General features: G+C 43.1%; 1 protein-coding gene across 4 annotated transcripts in view; it reads left to right on the top strand.

Moving 5' to 3' along the window:
* Positions 1–1,418: 1,418 nt before the first annotated feature.
* Positions 1,419–23,914, top strand: part of DIAPH3 (diaphanous related formin 3) — a 1,960,340-nt gene continuing 1,937,844 nt past the window's right edge. For 2 of the 4 annotated variants that reach the window (XM_069205304.1, XM_069205305.1), the window contains exon 1: positions 1,419–1,879. In XM_069205304.1, coding sequence (XP_069061405.1) covers positions 1,739–1,879 — 141 coding nt within the window. In that variant the 5' untranslated portion in view covers positions 1,419–1,738. The remainder of the gene's footprint in view (positions 1,880–23,914) is intronic. The other 2 variants (XM_069205302.1, XM_069205303.1) reach the window with 2 other exon arrangements.

Here is a 23,914-nt window from a genome sequence, read left to right on the forward strand (position 1 = left end):
AGCTGGAAGCACGACATGAACTGGTGCATGTTGGCCGAAAGGGTTGTCTATGAAGGGTGAGGTTGTCCTCGGAAATAGGACAAAACATGGGGACTCTGAAATAGCTATAGAGACAATTTATTTGATGCCTCAGACATGATCGCAGCCAACAACCGAAAGACGGGGACACCACAGTAAAGCACTGTTGGGAATCACACACAGCGGGGGAGGAGGGGAAGCGAAGGGGGGGGGGGGGGCTAAGGATGTTCAGACATGTGATGCAATGGTTTATAGTAATGCTTTATGTTACAATTGTTTCATACCAAAAATAACCAATACAAATATTTTGGGGAAAAAAACATTTAGCAGTAAACCTTTAAACTTGAGACTTTCGACCCTGCCATTCTCGAGACTCTATTGCAATTGCATGACAAGGCACTATTGCACTTTCTGTCGTAAGAGAGATGGGTCCAACAGGGACCCACCAAAGTCCGCATCGAAGCTACACACTCTACTGGTCCGAGAATGCCAAGGTACAGAAATGTAAACAAATAAACCCTGAGTTTGAGTGCTGACAATCTTATAGCCTGCGCTGTGCAAAAAGAGCTCATACTTTTAAACTGCTCTATCATAAATGTTCCACTCTCTGGAGTTTGCCATCGAATCAGAAAAAAATACTGCCCATTTATAGATGTTGCTGTTCTGGAAAGTAGCCAGAAGCATACATGCCAACATTTTGAAACACAAAAGAGGTAAAATAGAGGACATTTATTTTCGCTATTGACTAAGATTGAAATGTAAGCATTTTTAGGTGGCAGACTGGAAAAATAAAGACGTTTTGGTTTTAAAAATTGTGAGTCTTCTGTGCATATTGCGGCTGTTGGCATGCATGCAGGAGCTAGAAGGTGAAAAATAGCTAATTTAAAGGTCTCAATATTGTATAAATGCTAATGATTTGATTTGAATATTCTTATAATATGGCAAACATCCCTTTGAATACTTTAATAATCATTTTAAAACAAGTTAAACAGCTCTCATATACTATTCAATTTCTTCACGTTTGATGTTTAAGTTTTAAAGTTCAAAATGGAAAATATATTTGACTTCGTTTCGTTTCGTTTTACTGCCATGGATCTAAAAATACAAGCGATTACGGCAAAATACCAGCCAGTATCAACCCTACGAGTCACACATCCATGTAAAATTTTCAACCAAGACAAAAATAAAACGTAACTTGTTTTTATTGCAAACAGGGAGTTGATGCGAGGTTAGGACGTAAGAACGTCTGGCCTGACTCTAACATGTCCGATGTCAGGAGTGGCCACGCCCACATACCTTAGAGGTGCGTAAAGCTATGATTCACCTCCTTCGGGCGAAGAACGCCAGGGGGCGGGGAGGGGGCAAGAGGGAATGACGCGACTTGTACACGCCTCTGTGCTTTCGCGGGAGAAGCATGGGGCGGGTCGCGCTTTGCCATTGGTTGGAAGTGCGGAAGAGGCGTTCCCAGAGCGGCGGGAACTTTTGGATCTGGGGAGCAGAATAGGAGCCCCGTTGGGTGACAGCTGAGAGCTGGGAGACTTTGCGTATTTTCTGAGCCTTGTAGCGTAGGGAGCCGTAGGTGAAGGCGCGCGATCAGAGTGCGCAGGGAAGTCTCGGCTGCTGTCAACGGATTTAGGAGGATCCGACGAGCTAATTCCCGGCTAGTGATAAGCTGCTTTGGCCACAGTCTGGCCTCCGCCTCAGGTGCCTGCGCCTTGCAATGGACGTCCGCAGGCCATCAGGCTCCAGGGAGTCGTCTCCCCCTCCGGGCCGCAATAGCAGCAGGGAACCGAAGCTCACCAGGAAGCGCGGCCTGCAAACCCCCGGCAGCGAGGAGCAGGACAAGAAGGGATCCAAGTTTGTAAGTACTCCAAACTGCAACCACTTCCTTTTCAGGGAGCTCGTGATAGTGCAACATTGCACATTGACAGCGACTATAGCATGACACAGGGCTTACTCGTAGCAGCTAAAAGGTCCCATGTCGTGTTGGTCTCTCCTCTCATGTTCTCCCATTTCTGGCTTTTAGCCACCACTAGTCCTCAAGATAAGATTTGGTTAAAAAGCTATAGGTATGGCTTTGTGTGGCACTCATTACATGCTGACCACGGGTAATAGCATGACTACTAATGTTTTAACCCTTTAAGGACTGTTGCAGCACTTTGATGGCAGACGAGGGAGTCTTACGCTGTATGCAAGGTTGTAGGGTCCAGCAAGGGGTACGACCGACCCATCCGTCTGCTGAAGTAACCTCAAAACTTGTAAAAAACGGCAAGAGATTTTGCCTTCTGATCTTGCATTGTTTAATAACCGCCCTCCCAGTACACTCGGCCTGCGTCAATATTGGCACTATATTCCCTCTTCCACTAGCTGTCAGTCGAGACACGCCCCTAGGATGGTCCCATTTTGCTGAATGTTAGGGAGTTAGCCAGGACAAGCAAAATCAGCAAGTCTTCTTAACCCGGAATCCATGTTTCTTAGAGTATGTTTAGCCGCAAAGACTGACGGTGAAGTTGAACACTGCTTAACATTCCATAAAGACAGTCCTAAGGAAAATGGCTGGGAGGACTAATAATGAGATGCTGTCCACAGTAGCAGCACTTCTGATGTTTTACAGTGATCCTCAATTGAAAAGTTGATCAATGGCAAATTTCTCAAAATGAACACAACCCCAAAGAAATGCAAATGCAACCTGTTTTTCATAAGTTACATGTGTTGATTTCCCCCCACAGAAATGTGTAACCCAAGTTCGAAAATACCTAAAAAGTGACCGTGTTTTCAAACAGACATGGAGAACTTGGTAATTACTCACTAAAAGCAGTTTAAACAAGTAAACAAAATATTTGAGACATATTTGTATACATGAAACTTGCTGTTAGTTATTGTCCCCTGCTGGTATCCCCTTCATTCACGATTAAAAGCACGAAAGTGCTTCATATTTGATGTTTGTTAAACGATAGAAAATAAATTAAAACATAACCCCTCCGTGTCCATTCTTGCAAACAAAGTGGATGCTGCCAGTGGAATGGAGTTTTACAGATATCCTAAGGCCACTTAAGCGCAGGCAGTGTTTGCATAGGCAAGATCCTGGATGGCTGGGGCTTCGGGGACGCACTTAGACCCGGGCTAAGTGGAGCAGAGAAGACTGTTAAGAATTTACAAATCTACGAGAACTTTGCGCTCGACAAAGCAGCATCTTCGTGTAGTCCTTAGTATCACGAAAAACAGGGGTGAAGGATGCTCATTCGTTTTCCTTGCTTCCAAACCCTGGAACGCTCTTCTGTTGGAAATACAAAGGATCGAGTTTGAAATAAAATTCAGAATTTTTTTTGAAGACTGCTCTTTTGAGCTAACATGTATGCTTGAGGCTATGCAACCGAAATAATGTCTCAGCGCTGGGAGGCCCTTATATCTACATGAATAGAATAACATTTTTATGATTTATTCAGAAACATTTATTTTTACATGAGTCCACAGTTGCAGGGTTTGCCTGCTTTGGAACATTTCTAAGGTTGTTCAAGAAAACTGTGTTCTACATACAGAAACACATGATGTCAAGGGCAGGAATTCTTGCTTTTTGGTGCAATGTGAACAGAAAATAAAAACATATTTAATGCAGACTGTATGTCTGGGTCCTTCAATGTCACATTTAATCATAAATTAACCTTTTTATTTAATTTGTTCTGATAAATCGTGCTCTTGCACAGCAAACTGCACCCAAGGAACAATTGTATCTGTTTTTCCTTATCTGTTTGTGTTGAGACTCTGTACATAAGCAGGAGGTAAATACGAACATGAAATCCTGAACTTTACACTACTCTTTTTAAGTATTTACTTAACTATGCCTACTACCCCTCTTGGGGTATAGGCTGTCAACCAGGAGTGTCCAGCCATTTCTATCCTGGCCTTTTCTTTCAATCTGACTGGGCGTAACCCATCACTTTGTAGTCAGCCTTGAGGTCTTGCGCTATGTGTTTCTTGGCCTTCCTCGTTTCCCTTTCCCTTGAGGCTTCCCCATCAGGGCTTTTCTGGTGGTGTTTGATGCAGGCTTGCGTAGGGTGTGACTTATCCAGCCCCATCGTCTTTTCATGATTTCTTCATGAGCAGGGAGTTGGAAAGTCTGCTGGCATAGGTCATTGTTGCTGGTGGTGTTTGGCCAGTGTTTTTGAAGGATTTTCCTCAGACAGGTGTTAATGAAGGTCTGGACTTCGTTGACATTGATCACTGTTGTTCTCCAAGTTTCAGCTTCGTACAGGACTGACTTTACCTTGTCTTGGTTTGCAGGGTTATGTCATTGGAGTTCCAGATCATCTTTAACTTAATGAAGGCAACTCTTGCTTTGATGATTCTTGCCTTGATGTCAGTGTCTTTGCTGCCATGCTTGTCTAGGACACTGCCCAGGCAGATGAAGGCCGCAACCTCTTTCAGTGCATCGTCTGCAAGGGTTGCTGCAGCTGTGTTATCTTTCAGGATTTTGTTTTTTTCCCCTGTGGATTTTGAGGCCAAGTTGTGCTGATGTGGCTGCCACATTGTTTTTCTTTTCTTGCATCTGCAGGAGATGGGTATGGAAGAATAGGGCCATATCATCTACAGAGTCCAGGACATCGAGCTGCGCCCAAGGTGCCCGTTGTATCCCATTTCTTCTCCTTGCTGTGGATGTCTTCATGATCCAGTCTGGTGCCAACAGGAAGAGAAAAGTCAAGAGCAAACAACTCTAGCAGACTCAGATCCTCACTTGGAAGGCTTCCAAGAGTTGTCCCCCCTCAGGACTATCTTTCTGTTCATACCCTTGTAAGAGTTCCGGATGATTTTCATGAGTTTATTTGGCACACCGTAGTGGCAGAGGAGTTTCTTAATGGTCTCTTTGTCCACGCTGTTGAATGCCTTGTCATAGTCAATAAAGTTGACTTAGAGGGGTCGAGTTCCATCCCATCAACTGCTCGTTGATGCGCAGTATTACAATCTGGTCTGCACAGGATTGATTTGTAGAAGCCTGCTTGCTGGTCTTGCAGCTGAGCGTCAACATGTCGCTTCATTTTGTTCAGGATGACCCTGTTGAGCACTTTGCCTGGGGTTGTTAGAAGAGTTAGCCTTCTGTGGTTTGTGCAGTTACTCAGGTCACCTTGCTTGGGGGTCTTAATGAGCTATTCATTCTTCCAGATCCTTACAACCATGTTCTAGAGAGGGTCTTTTGGGGCTGCAATGCCTGCATTCAGTGCCTCTTTAGGAATGTTGTCAGGTCCTGTTGCCTTCCCATTTCTTAGATGTATGAAGGCTTGGTTGGTCTACTGCAGTTGCTTGGCAAGTCCTTGCCAGTTGGCTGTATGTCTGGTGAAGACTGTGGCACTGGCTGATTCAGCAGTCCTTCAGAGTGCTACACCCATCTTTGTTGTTGCCTTTCGTTAACCATGATTGTCTTCTAAGCTTTGTCTTTAACAGGTCTTTCTGGCTTGCTGTATCTGCTGGAGAGTTTCCTCGTTATGTCATAAAGTTCTTCCAAGTTTTCATGACTTGCTCCTTCCTGGGCTTCTGTGGCAAGACAATTGATAAATCTTCACTTGTCTGCTCTTAAGCTTCTCTTTGCTTTCTTGCTGGTTTTGGTATACTTACCTTGAGCTTCTGCTTTTATTGATCTTGTTCGACTGGTGTTACCTGCAGCTTAGCTTTCCTTTCCTTTCCTTTCTTGTCTTTCATGGATATTGTGGAGAGTCTCTGTAGAGGTCCATTCTTTATGTTGGTGTTTCTTGGGACTCAGTACCTCTTGGCAGGTTGATTGCACTGTTTCTTTGATCTTCTCCCTCTGACTTTCTACTGGTTATATGTCTTCTTCTAGTTCTTGCAGGACTTGAAACCTGTTACTGAACGTGACCGAGTATTGACTTGGTTTTGGTGCATCTTTGAGGAGGGATACGTTATACCATTGGTGTTGGTTTGTCAGTTCCACCCATGCTTTCTTCAGCTTTAGTCTGACTACAACAAGATGATGGTCTGATGCCCGCTCGTCTCATCACTCTCGCATCTTGCAGGGTCCTTCAGAAGTTCTTGGCAATGCAGACATGGTCAATCTGATTCTCTGTTGAATGGTCTGGTGACACCCACATTGCCGTGTGTATTCTTTTGTGTGGGAAAACACTCCTGCCTATTACCAGACTGTTCAGGGCAGAGAGGTCTTCAAGCTTTTCACCAGTTTCATTCATGTCTCTAAGGCCATTGTTGCCCATGACTACTTCGTACCCAGAGTTGTTGCTTCCAGTCTTGGCATTGAGCTCCCCCATCAGTATGGTCATGTCCCTTTCAAGGCATCTCTCCAGAATTGTCTAGCGTCTGTTGTGAAACTGTTCTTTTTCCTTTTCTTTGCTGTCATTTGTAAGTGCATGGCACCGGCATTCATGTTTTTAAAAAAAATTTTTTTTTTCCTTTGTGGGTCAGATCAATGTGATCGTGGGCTTCCCATCCAATCATAACACTGTTGACTGCTGGTGTTAGCTTCAGTACTACTCTTTGAGTGTGTGGGGCGTTCTCTCTTGCTTATGTCCAGAATACAGCAGCATGTCATGGAGCCAGTCTTTTCTGTCTGGACTGTGTCCATCTGGTCTTGCTGATGTCAAGCAGGGCAAGGCTGTATTTTTGTCATCTCTGCTGCCACTTGGGCTGTTATGCCAGTCTCAAACATAGTCCTTATGTTTCAGGTCCCGAAGTTGATGGTCTTGATCAAAAGCCGCTGTATTGGCTTTGTGGAATCAAGGGATCTCTGGATTTCACCACAGGGTGCCACAGCTCGCTGTGAACAAGAGTAATCTCTCCCCAAGTATGGGATGTCTTTTGGTTGACATTTCTGTAGCCAGGATGTTTTAGATGGTGGGGTAGCTGGCCCCACGCATAACCCTCCTCATTGTTCAGTTGGGCTTGAGGCCAGCCATAGCAGATTTTTTTAAGTAAACCAATTTATTTTTGTTGACAAATAATGTAAAAACTACCAAAGGAGGGAAAGTGTCTGCTAGGTAGTGGCACAAACTGCTAATGAATTAACAAACAATAAAATTAAATATTAGAAAAAATTACAGTAAAAGAGAAACGCCTTAACAATACCAAGAAGTAAAAGTAAGTGATACTGGTGTTTGCAGTTGATTGTGCTTGTAGGTGTAAATAGCCTATATAATGTTGCAGAAAATTATAATATCTTAAATGTTTTCTTAAAACTTTGATAAACATCAAAATAAATGTTATAAGAAGAAAAATATGACCAAGGGTCTTGTTCTAGGGGTTATATTTTTTTCTTCTGAAAAGCCTTTTTACCAGATAGTAAAACATGGACTGTGGGAGGGAAATATAGTCATTGTGAAAATACTCTGTGAACATTAGGACAGTATGTTGATAGGACATTCCTCTAAATAGCCCACCTTACATTAACTAAATTCATCATTTCATGGATTGTAAATTATTTAATCAGTCCATGAGTAGTGATTGTGAGTCAGGTGTTGAGGGCATGCTGAAATCAAGTAAACTGAATGGCATGCTAAAGTATGAACTATGATAATCATTGTAATCCAATGCATTTATGACTGAGTGGCCTTGACAGAAGATATCAGAATATGCTTTCTGAGTAATTTTGAAAGTTAAATGAGTGGGTGGCTCTTATGTTGTCAAGTAATAAGTTATGTTGAAAAGACCCTTGGAGACTGATCCTCCTGAAGCGAGAGAAGCACTAAAAACTTCCAAACAGTGCATAACGGAAAAGGGGTTAACTTTCAGCCATAAAGACAAACCAAACTCAAGGTAGATAATCTCAGCTAAGAGAGCACCCGCAATAGGATGACGTTTATCACTCTACCACTCCCCAGGTCCTTGTCCAACCTGCTGAAAACCTGCAACTCCCTTCTCATGCCACTGGGCCATAAGCCAGAAACCCGTTCTAAACTGAAATTCCTGCAAGCTTACTGATTTGGAAACTGCTTACAAAGCTTTATATATCTGCCCCATGATAAAACCAACTGTATCGGTATGTCTATTTACTAGCCCTTCCTCTGTCATGTCCCTTTTTGCTGTGCTGCAGCACAAAATTCCTTCTAAGTCAACACAAATGATTTGATGGCAGATTATGCAAGATGCCCCTCTACTAGCTCTAGCACTGTGATGTCTCCTGTTCCCAGAGATCCTGTGGTTTCCTGGTCTTCTGCTTGTCCCCAGCAGGTGCCAGACCAAGGAACCTCTGCCACTGTGAACATAACAATGTATCAGCAATGGTATTGTCTGCTTCAGCACAGAGTGCATTATAAACAATATATTACATTTAAGACCTCTTAACTGAAAAACTCATAGTAATCCTTGGCTTTCTGTGAATTGTCCAATGCAACCACAGCTTGATTGTCCACATTAAATGTGATTTTCATGTCTGGTAACAATACAAACTTGCCAAGAACCAGGGGAAAAAACTCTACAAATGCTCTAGTACTCTTTTTGACCTCCTCACCATCCAAGGCTTTGCAGCCCATCTACCATCCCAGAACATACCAAAACCAAACAAACCAGCTGCATCTGGAAAAGATTTGAATCTGCCACATCCATTAATCATGTAGTGACAACATTCTTAATCGACTGAAATCTTTAAAGAAGGTAATCTAAAATTTCAAATTTTCCCTCGCTCTGAGATGAGGTAACATTGCCCCTGGCACTGAGAAGCTCCAGTGTTTACAAAAAGCAATACCAGCCTATAACACTCTGCATGCAAAATCCAGGTGGCCAAGAAAGGACTGACGACCTGATTTAGAGCTCGGCGGACGAGTTACTCCATCACAATGGTGACTGATATCCCACCTGCCAAAATCTAAATCCCATAAGAAGATAATGGGATTTAGATTTCACCGGACGGGATACGGAGTAACCTGTCCACTGGATTCTAAATCAGGCGCTCAATTTTTTCAATTCCAATTTCTTTATCAAAACTATTTCTTCAAGTAACTGCAGAATTTCTGTAACTTGCCTTTTGGTAGCTTGAGCTCCATCCGGATCGTTTGTAGTGTAATGCCTAAAAATAAATCAAAACCGTTCCAAGACCTCAAGTCTTCAGCTAATAGCATGTCCAAATGCAGCATTTTTTGTTTTTTTTGTTTTGCAATTCTTTATTGATAAACTGAAGCAGCATATTACATAACAATGAGAAGAGCTCACACCACTATAGCATTTCCATCAATAAACATCAGTGGATAAGTACATTGCCACATGCTACCATGGCAGGATTCGGGGCCCTGAGCAAATGTCAGTCAGTTCAGATCGCAATGCAGCGTTTGGTTTGTACCAATGTAAAGTTTGTACCTTTGGAATATAGAAAGACCCCTAGTTTGCCGGCCCGATGGTAGACCTTTGCGTATCACAGGACAGTGGGGGGTAAGGCAGAGAGGAGGCAATGGAGATGCTGAAGGGATGTATTTGGCAGAAGGCATGGTCAATCACAGGGAGCTCATTTCCTATGTCAGAAAGAGGGGAGAGGTGTATAATGTGGATAAAGAGAGAAAGGGACAGAGAAAGTAGGGTGAAAGGAGGGAAAGAAAGGGAAGGAAAGTGGAGAAGAAGAGTGACCGGAGGGGGAAGGAACATGAGTGGAAGGGGAGGAAGGTGAGGGGGCGTGGGGGAGGACAGAAGGGGATAGTATGAGCGTGCCAAGGTAGACACAGGTGTAACTTTGGCATGGGTTGGGAGGGTACGCTAATGGTAAGGAAGCTACAGATGTGGTTGAGATGGATTGCAGTCAACAATCTGTGTTATGGAAAAAAGGGGCCCAGGTGTGAAGGAAGACCTCTGTCCTGTAGGTTATATATAATTTGTTCGTGGGAGGCAGTTTGATACATTGCTGAGAGTCATTTGTCATGAGAGGGGGGGGCGTAATCGCGTTCCAGTGTCGGAGGATACATAGTTGGGTGGAAAAGAGGCAGAGTTGCGGGCGAGAGAGGCCTTGGACCTTGTCTGTGTCATGCAGGATGAGCAGTGGTCGGGGAAGAGAGGGTGGGAGTGGTATGACCTCCCACATCGTATTCCCCATGCTTCCCAGTAGGGTTGAATGTTTGAACAGTTGCATAGTATATGGAGTAGATCACAATGTTAGTGGGGGCCGCGCCAGCAGTTCGCATGGTGTAGGAGTCCTGCAGTTCTAAGTTTTTAGGGTGTCCAATACCAGTCACGCAGGGTCTTAAAAAGGCAAAATTTAATCCGAGCCTCCTGTGCGCCCCCTTCTCCCGCTTCTAATAGGTCAGTCCAGTCTTCTATTTCATATTCCACCTGTAGTTTTGTTTGCCATTTAGTTCTGAGAGTGGTTAAGAGGGGTAGGGAATATAAATGTCGGTTCAGCAGGTTATGCATGCCCAACATTACTCCCCAGAAGGTGCCCCAGGATTTGAGGTAGGAAAGCACAGTGCTGGTGCGTCCACGGGTGGGTCCTCATGCGGCGATGAAGGCAGTGTAGGAGGTTCAGGTAGCGCCATGATTGGTTTCCGGAGAGGCCAAATTCGGCTTGTAGGCCCGTAAATGGCTTCAGGCTCCCATTAGCCAAGAACTGGTCAATATGTAAAATGTCCTTCGATCGTCATACCTCCCAGTCAGCCCAGGTTGGCCTATGGTTGTGAATCCAGAGTTATACTCCTAACAAGCGGTGAGCCCAGCGCCAGGTATTCAGCATGGCTTGTATCATTGGGTTGTCAGGTCGGAGCAAGGTAACCCCGGAGGCAGCATGTTTTCTTAAATACTTGCCCATACACAGCATTATATCCTCAAAAGTCTGACCTTCAAACTGTTAGCCTAAAAATGAAAAGTCATTCAGATGCACCAGCAATAATCTGATAGCTGTCTTAATATCAGACTTTGCCAACTCAAACCTTAGCCTACAGCTCCTCACTGGTGCAATGGCATCACCTAATGCCAATATGAACCCCCCCCAAAAAGTCTTCCTTCTTCCCAAAACATCCCATCCCAAAACTGGATAGGGTACCCATGAAAGGGCCTAGCATTAGCCGTGTACGTGCCATCCACTGCAACCATAATTCGCTGTCTGCCCGCCCCCCAAATTTCTTTCCTATGTACCGCAAACTCCTTGTCATAACATAATCAGGCTGTGCACATCTAATCACACCTGTGTACCAGAAAAGAGCGACTAACCGCTTCATTTGGCATCCGTACATGCATAAACTAAAAGGGCTTGTTTCTCAATTGTCACAGGAACTTTAGGTCGTCTGGGCAATTCTCACACTTCTTCATCCCTATGTGATAATTTAAAAAACATCCACAAATTCCTCCTACCATATCTCATCTTTGGCTGCTTGTACAAGATCGGCTGCACAAAGGCATCGTAATGCTCATATAAAGCAATTTGTTTCCTTAGCTCCATTCACACTGTTGCCTTTTACCCCTTCCCCTCCGGCGAAACCCTCTGCTGCCATTTCTTTACAATATTCACTTTTTTCAGACTCCCCGGTTTACACTGTACCGCAGACTTACCTTGACTTCCTTTGCTCATCTTGTTATTACCTGTATCACCTTCACCTACTGTGTCTATACTGAATCTTTCCCCCCACTCCGACTGAAACTACACTTATTATCTTCCTCTCATCTCATTACCTCCATGGCATCCGCCATTTACCTAAAACTGATCAAATGGGAAAATATTCCTTGTTTCTATGTTTATTGCAGTACTACCTCTGAATACTGCTATCTTCTCGTTTTCTGAAAATGCTCTCTTGATTCTTTCAACTTAACAACCCCCACCCCTTTGTCATTAACATCACCCTTTGGGAGGAATTTGGAATCAAGCAACCAATCTAATTGCTCCTCAAGCAACAAATCATCCTCTTTGTGAACACTATGCTATCCTGAACTTATGCTAGGTAACTCCCCATCTTCCACGTCATCATCTTCTATCCAGCGCTGTTTCTTTGTCGCCTTTGATCTCAGTTTGGGCTTCCCCAGTGTCAAGCCCAGCTGGTGTGGATGGAAACATCTATACCTCCACTACAAAAATACATGTCTAAGGGTTATCTCCCTATTTTTTACCTCCCATGTCTTCATCTTGTTAACCACATGACTAATATGTCATAATGTGAAAACACCCAAACACTGGGCTTACCTTAACTTCTACCCTTCACAGTGTCTGGGCCATTTTTCCTTCTGTGTGTTCCTTAGTGGACGGTGCCAATGCCCTCCTGGATGCAGTTCTGCCACCTCCTGGCTCAGTCAGATATCCACATCAGCTTGGCCTGTACAATATTAGATGCCATCATCTTGGGTGCTGCCAGGGGCACCTCCTCTAAAGCACCACCTGTTGTTTTGGCCTTTGATAGTGCCTGCTCCCAGCCGTGCTTCTCGACCGTGGCTCCAAGTATGCCCTGCCTCAAATCCCCAGCAATCTGCGTGCCTGCCTCTTCACTGCAGCTCACGATACTCTCTTAGCTATACTCGCTGCTCTCTAGCCCTCAGCACCACTAATGGACATTGTGCCAGGTAAGGTATTTAATCCTGGCTGTGATGCAGTACAGTTCTATAGCTCTACGCCTGCACCTAAGCCCCTAGCAACCCTCAAATCTCTCCCCCATGTCCTCCGCAACTTTTGTTTGGTGGTTCTGCCCATTGACCGTGAACAAGGTAGCACCACTGTATCAGCTCCACTTGCTTGTATACTTTTAGTTCACTGCAAACCCACCAATCCTGTTCTCAAACTCCTTGCTTCACTAAATGTGCACTACCATCTTCCTGCAAAACAATTAGACCCACTCCTTTAGTGTTATCAATCTTGGCAATACATTTTTATATCTACACCCTCTCGGCCTTACCCCTGTCTGCAGTGTCACTAACCTGACAACCTCCTGGGTGTGACAGCAGCTAAATGGTCTGTCCCACTTCTCTCATCCACAGAAAAACCCTTCCATTGTTCCCTACCCGCTAACAAATGGTAACTTTTCCTTGGGGAGTAAACTGCACCACTCTCCTGATATGCCCAAGGGAGACTGACAGAGCCCCACTCACTTAAACCTCCTCCCCCCTCGAATGCCCTTTGTTATAATCCTGGATTCAGAAGAGGTGTTAGTATGATTACTGCTTGCCTGTGTACATGGCTGGAATTTTGTTTCATTGCTGGCAACATGCATTGTTCCATTTATCTGTTAATTAAAAAAAGCATTGCCAAGGCCAGTGGGTTAAACTTTTGTATAATGCACACACAGTCTCCCAACATCCACATACAAGCTGAGAGGATACATGGCTGCAAACATGCAAAAGGCACCCTATAACTACAGATATCCATGGACACACACAGACACATAGTGAAAGCCACCCGCAGTGCTCTACAGACAAGCATTCAAATAGAGTACCAGACATGTAGTCTCTTAAACACAAATTCCAAGAGAGGTGTCGAGTTGGTTGTATATATTTTGCTTTATGATGCATAGTGCCATTGTAGGCTTAGATGTGGAGAGCAGAGAGTGAAGGAAAGGTTACAATAAATGTGTTTGGGAATATATTGATTTTCAGGAAAATGGAGTAGTACTTGGGCATTTGATTGGCAAGGGGGAAATAACAGACGAAAACCGATACGGATGTGAAAATAAGGAAACCCATTACCAAAAAATATATTTCCTTCACCTCCCTCCCTTTACAAGGAAACTATTACAATAGCAATTTAAAAAAAAATGTTTTGTAGCCATTTTTATTTTGTTGTTTTAATTTTGGGGGAACCTTCCTCAAACAATCTCACTTCATGCTTGTTTTTTGTTGTTTTGTTCTAATCATTTTCTGTTAATTAATTTATTGGTTATGCATTTAAGGTTTTCACATAATAACAAAGAAGCAGGAAATTGTAGCAGTTGTAAAGATGGGTATAAGATGTCGGGAATCGGTGCTTAACAAAGATATGTAGTAAGCCAGAACCATTTTGACTCATTTTTTGCATTTCTGCCTTACAATACATTTAATGCATCACGGCATCTCCCAACAAGACAATAACATTAAAAGAAACTGCTACACACATTCTTTTGACTACTTAAGTGTGAGAAACGTACCTTTGGTATTGTCTTGTTACTGCTTATCCATGTTTTTTTGTAGTCTGGCAACGAGATAGGAAAACAATGACAACTATGCACATTTTATTTGTTACTGTGCTTAACCCCCTTAGAAGCTGGGCTTCCCCACCCACCCCCAGTGCTGACCCTTTTTGGGCTATTTGGGGTAGCTCGCAATTAGGCCCCCATGATGTTTTGTCCACATCAGCGATCCACGCCAAGCTGTGTCTTCTTTTTTTTTTTTACCCCCAACATCCTGGGCATTCTGAAGGTACCCAGAGTTTGCGTGTTCCCCTGGAGGAGACTGAGAAATTTGCCAAAATAAAGGTAAAATGCAGTTTTTGGGAAGGAAAATGGGAATACATCCTGCAGAAGAAAGCATCTGTTTTTTTCCTGCAAATGGCATCAACAAAGGGTTTGTGGTGCTGAAATCACCAGCTTTCAGGAACAGGCAGATTTGAATCAGAAAACCACATTTTTAAATACAGTTTTGGCGTTTTACTGGGACATACCTTATTTTTAGGCCAAGCATAGCTGCTCGCAAGCGCTGCTTTTCTAACGTGTTGGTATCTATGTGGGCTTTTAACCACACCCACCTCACGCCCATCATTTTCACTCGTTTGTGGGCTTGTCTTTCAAAAATCCTTTGACACTGGTAAATTCTTCACATTTATCCCGCCTTGGGATTGCTTTGTTACCGCCTTGGGGGTCGACCCTGTTACATGGATAATTGCATGTTTGCTGATATGTTTGACTGCGAGCAAACTTCTTTTTCCTTTTGTGTCTCTCCTTCGCGATCACGCTCATGGCTGCTATGGTACTTTAAATTGGCTTACTTCTGTAAACTGTTTTACTTTACATTTTCAATATATGTGGCAAGAAAAGTCCAGTTAGGAATTTACAACACTAATAGCTCTAACTCGAGCAAACATGAGAACCATTGCATTGTAAATGCTTGTTACTATTTTTTGTGCTTTCACCCTCCTTCCAGTTAGTGACAAAAATGGATGTGGCGCCAATGGTGGATCCCAGACATATAAACATTTTTGAAAAGAAGACACAATTCTGAATTCAGCAAGCATTCATTTGTGTAGATCCTTCAAGGTTTACCTATAGAAGGTAACAGTTGAAATAAGAAAAAAATATTGAAATTGCGTGGAACAAAACAAAGCCATTTTTGTCTGCCTTTTCTTCTGTAACTTTTTTCCAGCTGTGGAAGATTTTTGAAAGCAATATACTGTTGCGTCTGCTGGACCCTTCTGGTTGCGGGGATATATAGGGTTTGTGGGTTCATCAACATGCGGGGATATATAGGGCTTGTGGGTTCATCAAAAACCCAATAACTGAGCTGCACCTTGCAATGGTTTTTCATTATATACCGGGTATACAACAAACCATTTGGTAAAATATAAAGAGTGGAAAAAAAGGTATCAAGGAAACCTCTGTATTTCCGAAATGGGCACAGGATATGGAGTTTAGAAGCAGTGGTTATTTGCACATCTCTGAATTCAGGAGTACCCATACTAGCATGTGAGTTACGGGCATTTCTCAAAATGACTTCTTTCTTACATTTTAAAGGCACAAATGTAGAGACAGGCAATTGGCAATAACACTTCTATTTCGTGTTCCTCCGAGTCTTCTGATAAAAAATGGTACCTCACTTGTGTAGGTAGGCCTGGTGCCTGCAACAAGAAACGCCCCAAAACGCAACATGGAAACATCACATTTTTTCACTGTGCTGATGCATTTTTTCACAAAGTGCCTAGCTGTAGATTTTGCTCTCTAGCTCAGCTAGCACCTAGGGAAACATAGCACACCTCTATATTTTTGAAAACTAGACAATTAGGGTAATCCAGGATGGGGTGACTTGTGGAGCTTTCACTGGTTTCTGTCGCCCAGAATCATTTGCAAGCCTTAAAATTTGGCTAAAACACTTTCCCCTCAATTTTCAGTGATGGAAAGTTCTGGAATCTGAGGGGAGCTACAAACTTCCTTCCACCCAGCATTCCCCTAAGTCTGCTGATTAAAGTGGTACCTCACTTATGTGGGTAGGCCCAGTGCCTGCAACAAGAAATGCCCCAAAACGCAACTCGGACACATCACATTTTCACTGTGAAAACGGATGCTTTTTTGAAAAGTACCCAGCTGTGGGTTTTGGGCTGTAGCTCAGCCCGCACTTAGGGAAACCTAGCAAACCTGTACATTTTTGAAAACTTGACACCTAGGGGAATCCAGGATGGGGTGACCCATGGGCTCTCACCAGGTTCTGCCACCCACAATCCTTTTCAAACTTCAAATTTTGTCTCGAAAAACATTTTCCTTACATTTCGGTACTGCAAAGTTATAGAATCTGAGGGGAGCCACAAGCCTCCTTTCATCTATCATTCCCCCAAGTCTCCCGATAACAATGGTACCTCACTTTTGTGGGTAATCCAAGTGCCCGTGACAGGGAAGGGCCCAAAACGTATTGTGGCAATAATGATAACTAAGGTCTGTGTACTAGTGTACTAATTAGTCCTGGGATCGGAAACCATGTAGGGAAACCAATCAAATCCAGACATTTCTGAAAAGTAGGCATCAAGGGGAACTTAGGGAGGTATCGGTTGTGTGGAATCCCCAAAGTATTTCGTCCCCATATACCCTGCAAAGGTAAAACGTTGAATAACAACACTATTTTGCCTTGCATTTCTGTGACGTAAACTACAGCAATATGGAGGGATCCATAAACTCTTATCTCCCGGGGTTCTCCAATTTATCCGGGTAAAAATGCTACCCCACTGGTGTGCCTGGGTCTAGTCCCTGTGACAGGAATGGATAACACAAGGGTCAATGGTAGTCCTAGCATGAGGGCTAATGTTGACTCAGGTGTGATCCATTCCTGACGTGTGTGATATATATGATAGCTCTCACTTTGTAGAGTCTCTCTCTATCTCTCTATAATCTAGAGAGAGATGATTTTTTTATAGCTGTGTTGTTTCCCTTAGGATCGATTGTGGCTCCCAGGGAAACCACACATCTATTAAAGAAAAAGAAAACTTGTCCCTACAGGGGGTCAGCCCTGCTCATGGGAGCCCCCCGATCAATTTCGTTTTTGTTTGGTTATTTTTAATTTTCATTTTAATTTTTTACCCCTGGGGGAGGGGAGATCATGCCTTTTTGCATATCACATAGTAGACTTCTCTTCTGACCAGGGTTAATTGATTCAAAGTGGGAGGGAATGAATAGAAAAATGGTCTTGTGCTTGAGAAAGAAGCGTTTAGTGACTCCTGAGACTGAACTGGTCTTGAAAAGATGGGATCAGGAAAATACCCTAAATCAAACCCATGATACATGCAGGTTCATAATTAACAGTATAGTAATCCTGGGTAGGTGGCGCTCAGGCCACTGTCTTCGAAACCACAAATGATCTATAGTCTGCAGCACTTAATTGATATCTCAGGAATCTGCAGTGAGCACCTTCTGTTGTTATTTTGGAACCTACTGTAGTGGAAGTTTAACAGAACAATCAACAAGATGCTTTGTAGCGAAGCCAGTACTTAAGAGCTGTCAGTTCAGCAGCGAGAACATATTCAGCAATTGACTAACGGCAAGGGAACATTCAAAGCCCCATTCCAACGTTAATGATTCTGAAGGTGAAGTAATCACAAAATCCAAAAAGAGAAAATGTATAGTTTCCAACCACACAGCTACTAATAGGAAATATCATGATATTATAAGCTAGAGCATCAGTGTGGGCCTTTACCAAGCAAACTAACAGTAGAAGTATGAGGTTCTGCATACCAATGTCTTCACCTTGTTTCTGAGTATGAAATAAACAAGGTCTTATGGTAAGCTGCTAACAACAGAATACACAAATGCTGAAAGCATAAATAAGTGCAGCCAAGCTGGTGACACTGCTTGAACAAAACACAGCACTGTCCCACATCACACTGGGAAGGGATAATGGGCTGTACTATAGCAGTGAAGTAGCCCCACCACCAGTGTCTCCAGCTAAGGTGACCATCGGACTGGGAGATGAGACAGCCCCATGAAGCAGTGTGTCAAAGAGGGGAAACTAAGCTTAATGTTTCAGACTGCTGCTCCAAGCATCTGAAACTATTCCTGTAATAATACAGGCAATATTGTCAAAGAAACAGCATGGGGTGGGGAAATGGATGTTGCACAACAATAGTAAAACATGTAAAAACACTAATTAATTTACTGAATATGAGGGAATGCCAGGAAAACGTGCTCCATAAGATTATAGCCTACACAGACTAATCAAGAGGTAACATCTAACTTGGACATTCTAAACATCCCTTTGTTACTTCTCCAAAGGACATACATATCACTACAAATTAAATCCGTACCAATTCTTCAATCGCGAAAGGAAGGTTAGTGCACTTACCAATAATCCCAGCAGTGATAACCAAGATGGGTGATCTCCCTGCCTAATGTTTTGAAAATCAGACCATAGCTGGAGACTGAAACATATGGTGCAAGAATACTGGTGTAGGCTAGCCAAGATGCTTCAAACCAATGAAATCCTAAAGTGAAAGCGACGAATAGGAGACAAAGGGTACAATCCATTCCTTAACATTTTTGATTACTTTTTAAAATACAAGCTTGTGACATATGCTTCAAGAGTAATTAGGCCTTCTTTGTATGAAAAGTGGAACTAGCAACCATCTATTTGGTCTACAAATCCTTGAGCATAGTCCTGTGAAACAAAAAGATGGCTTGGGCAATCTGCAAAAGATGTACTATGTGCTTAATATACAAGACAGAACATTACTATTAAATATTTCAACAAACAGTAATAAAGAGAAAGTAGGTTGCACAGGGGTACCAGAATAGCAACTACCTAGCAAAAGTGGAGCCCCATTATGCTTGCTCAAGACAAGTACTTTCACACTCGGAAAGGAATTTTTTCCAACACCATGCAGAACCCCAGTTCTGGACACCCATAAACCAATATTTTAATATTTAAGGCTTCTCTCGCAGTGCCAGTGACAGCAGCTCCATGCTGGCTGAAGCATTTAATCTGTCCCCTACATTCGTGCAGTGGACCGAGATGAAAGCTTCAGATTTTAACAGCAGGAACTGCTTTGCTGGTCATGCTGTCAAAACCTGAAGTGTTTGCCTTGGCTTCCCTGTAGCTGCAGAGCTGCAGCCAAGCCACAGCAAACAGCTATGTCCCAGGGGTGGGAACCCTGGGACATAGCAGGAGCCGACCCTGGGGGTTGGCGGTTCCCAGGGCTATTAGAGGCTCCTCGAGAGGGGTGGCGCATGCCTCATCTCCATTGAGGCCATAGCCCCGGGGAGGTGGCCCCTTTTTCTCTGCCCCCACTTGACGGATCACCCTGAAACTTTCAAGACAGAAGCTGAACTTAGCAAAGTATAAGTTTTGACAATTTTGTGAAGATTTATCAAGTGGTGCCAAAGATATCGACAAAACAAAAAACACTCTGCCTTCTATGGAAACTAGGTCCTAACTATATCTACATAGTGGCATTTGCCACTAGGTAATATATAAAAACGGCTTCTGAACAAAGGACGAACACATGCTCTCAAGGATCACTCAAAAAATAATTTTAATGAAGAAAATTCAGCCCCTGCAATGCCTTTTGGCATTAAGCCTTCAGGCCAGGGGACCCATCAGTCGTGGCTTGGGATATGTATCCAGCACCTAGACCCTTATAGGCTTGTGATGGGTCAGTTCTAACCATACATTGAGTAAAGGCTAGCGGGTGCTCTAGGAAAACACAATTGGGAGGGGGTTGGGGTAGCATAAAATGAGCAAATGATAACAACTTTTCAGAGAAGAGCATGCTTATGAGTCCACACTCTGCTCACCTTTACTAGTAAGTTGTAATTTCTAAATCATTCTGCCTCTGGTGAGGGCTAGATTAGGCTTCCTGGCACAGTCTTTGGACTTCTTGTCCTGGCTAGTGTCTTCATAGCAGACAAGGTCAGTAGCTTGACAGATCATCAGAGCTCAGTAGGGCAGTATTGCAGCTGTACACCCAAAAACACCAGAGTAAGGTCCAAGCAGCTGTGGGTCAGTGGAGTTCCAACGTTTCCAGGTGTGTGCAGACAATGCTGGGACAATTCAGCTAATTAGACTGGGGACTATACCAGTATCAGAGGTTCAAAAATTAATTGCCTGAAGATTGTTTTCAACTGTATGGCAGGAAGCTTTATGAGCCCAAAGATCAACTCATCAGAAACATTGCCTTAGTATAAATTTAAGGCATCATGTTTGGTACAGCTTTAGGAACAGTCTTGGTTCTATCCTTAAACATAAGTCATGCAGCAGTAAATGGGGTTCTAAAGAAGAAAAAGTTTGAACAAATGCTGTGTAATCTTCAAACACATCTAGTGTAACTAGCCGTGTTACAAGTCATGGCTGACCTGGGCTGTTGCAGTGTTTTCGGTCTACTTTAGGTTACCGAGAATGCTTATATCACCCTACAACAAATAAGAGATCGGAAAGCACGTATCGTCTGAAGTAATGGCACCACATCACCGCTTTAAAAGCACTCCACAGGTTCCTGGTGATGGCCCTTATCAAATGTGATATGAACATTTGCAAAGCAGTCGAACAAAGCTTGTGATAGATATGGAAATTTGTCACATACTTTGTTCTGATATGGCATCTGAGTTCTGCCATGGCACAGGATGGCTGCCAACCAAAATTGAAAAAAATATAACGCAGAGGTGCCTACAATGTCATGCATACTGAGATGCTTTCTGCCACTTAAATATTGTCCCTAAATTGCTGAACCCAGAAGTCTCCTGAGTGAAACAAAAATTGCTGCAAGAGTCCAGCCTTGCAGTTGCTCCCTCAAAGTGAGCAGCCATTGTAAACCATATTCACCTGCTTTTTAGCATCACAACCCCTAACCCCACTGATACTAAGCATTTATTTCTACCTGCACAGCTATTTGTAGACGTATACCAGATCACATAAAATAGCCAAGTGTATATACTGACTATACACACCATCGCTAATAATAGATAATTGTTAAAATATCATTTTATGCTTATGTATAGCCTGGTGATCCGTCTTAGTGACGATAAAGCTTTGTGTACATTGTCTATGGGAACTGAATTAGGAACGTATTTGACATTCAAGGATTGCTAATATTAGAACTGTGATGTCTACTCTGAGTGTAACACTGGTTCCAATCAAGGCTAACTAATCTGCAGTAGCTCAAAGAGAAGCTAAATTGAACTGAAAGTGTGGTAAGAAGCTTCCTCTTGTGGTATGACATTGTTCGAAACATCAAGGAATATTGGAATTGTCAGCAAATAAGCCATTACTGAATCCAGGCTTTGCTTTTAGAAGCCTGACAATGCTAGACTATATTTGAATTGTGCTTTGAAGACACATGCATCACTATTATCACACACTGCACAAATTGTTACTGCTGAACTCAAGATCAACTTACTAAAAGTTAAGTATGTGATTTAGCCCTTGAGGGCTTTGTGATGTCTGGGCTACTTTCCACGACCTTATGTGCTAAAATTGTGTAGCGTGTGGTTCAACATAAATACAAAGATGGTAAAATGACTTTGTATCTGTAATCTCACTGAACCTACAACTGGTTAAATATCTCCTGCTTTTGGCGTCTCTAGGTTGCTCAACATTGGGTAAACCACATAAAAGCCAACCTACACTAACCCATACTGCAACATCACAGCCAAATTAGTTGGGAAATTTAACATGCTCCTTAGGTGGCGCCGTATATGAAGGGTGGACATAACGAAAGTGAACTGACCGGTCAGATCCTTGATATGGTTAAAAGTCCAACTGTGACATTGCAGAATTAAACAACAAAAAATTTTTTTGGTTAAATATTCTGTAGTCCATTGCTCTCTCAGTAACAACTGAATGGCATCTGTTTCTTTTTTTATTCATGCATTGTATTTTTATTATAATATTCTCTGATTGGCTTAATATGTCTGCTGGATATGTTTTGCCTTTCTTTACCAACTGTTTCCCTGTGCACACTTTTTTTATTTTATTTTTTTACACAGTACACAAGTGACAGCGTTGCTGTGTGCAGTCTTTTGTATCTTGCCTGCAAGACGTTCAGGTTTTTTACAAAGTCTTTTCGCAAAGTCTTCAATTTCACTAGGTCTTTGTGTAAACCCTGTTTCTGTTCCTTATAATTTTTTCCATTTAAAGTTTTTGATACTGCCATTTACTACTTAATTTAGGAGTTAGTTCCCAAGCTTTGACACGTTCCACTCTGCTTCTCTCCTTTTTTCCCCCTCCTTTTCTGAAATGTTTTTCTTTTATCCGCTCCCTTCATGTACGGTGGGCAAATCATGTAGTGGGTCAGTGTTCAAGTGTGTATTTTCACTTCTATGCAAGGGGACTAAGATCTCTGCTGCTGTCTCGCTCAAACTCCAGTGAGCGTTAGTCCTTATAGCAGGCTTTTTTTGCCAATCCACTAGCTCCTCTTGTCTAGTGGCCTGCATGAAAGTTATATGGCTATCCATTAAGTTTCTCATTATCAAATAATTCATTTTTATCAATTCAATATTCCTTATTTATCAACTTGAATATCTGTTTCTTTTATTACAAGGGAACTGTTGTCTCTTATACATATTATGCTCTTTTTTGATTTTTTTTTTATTATGCTTGGAACACTTGGCTCCCGTAGGGCCAGGTTTCCCATAAGGGAATTTTGCTTTTTCGTATTTGAAATTTGTATGGTGAATAGGGTTGCTTCAGATGCTTCTGAACTGCTCTTTCCTGTTACTGACTGCTGATTTTTGTACACTGGGTTAAAACGGTAACAGACTACAGGTGGCTTTGACATTTTAACAAGGCCTCCTTTCATTGCTGAGCCATGTCCTTGGCCTGGAGTTATATTTCCCTTTTATATGACATATCTGTTTGAGGCCCCAAAATACTGTTATATTTTAAATTGTTCATACATGTACACGGAGCAATGCTATTCCATTGTGTCTCTTGCACTTTGTTCACTGTAGGAAAGTTCCTCTTTCTAGCATGGTTACCCCCCTCTTTATGCCTTAGAGGACCCACAGTATGCTGCTGCAGCCACTCAGACAGGATTCTGCCCTCCTACTGCTTGACCACCTTAATCAGGGGAAGGCAGAACAAAGGATTTCTGGTGGGAGAGGGGTGCAACCTCCTCTCCCTTGGAAATAGATGTTCCAAGGCTGGGGAGGGGTAGCCTTCCCATGCCACCTGTTTGCTTCGAAGGTAACATTTGGTGCCATCCTTGCATAATCCATTTGCACCCGTCCAGGGACCCCTGGCACCTGCTCTGGTGTGAAGCTGCACAAAGGAAAGGGGAGTGACCATTGCCTCCGGGGTGGTGACCAGAGCTCCTCCAGGTGGCCACTTGATTCTGCCATCTTGAAAACAAGATGGGAAGAGGCACCTGGGAGCATCTGACTGGCCAGCTTAGGCAGATGGTGTCAGTGACCCACTCTGATAGGTGGTCACCTTGCAAAGTGACTAAGCCCCCTTTTGGGCTATTTAGTGACTCCCTTGTGGGTAGGTCCCCAGATTCGGTGTGCAAGTTTCCACTAGGACTCTTCTGCAACAACCTCTTCTGCTCCTGGCCACTAGAACTGCTGTTGGACTTCACAGGAACCGAACAAGACTGCAACACCGATACGACCTCTCCTTGCAACATTGTTTTCGTGGCTCTTGTCAGCAAATTGCAACATTTCTATGACTGTGCATCCTCTGGGGTCAGCAAGACTTAAGCTGCACCAAAGAAGCAAGAAGGAATCCCCTTGGAGTGAAGGAGTCACTCTTCTGCATCTGCAGACATCTAAAGCAACAAAGTCCAGCTACTGGGACCTTCTGTCCTCTGGACCTGCAAAGATTGTCCAAC

Source organism: Pleurodeles waltl, chromosome 8, assembly GCF_031143425.1.
Source record: "Pleurodeles waltl isolate 20211129_DDA chromosome 8, aPleWal1.hap1.20221129, whole genome shotgun sequence".
Classification (NCBI taxonomy): domain Eukaryota; kingdom Metazoa; phylum Chordata; class Amphibia; order Caudata; family Salamandridae; genus Pleurodeles; species Pleurodeles waltl.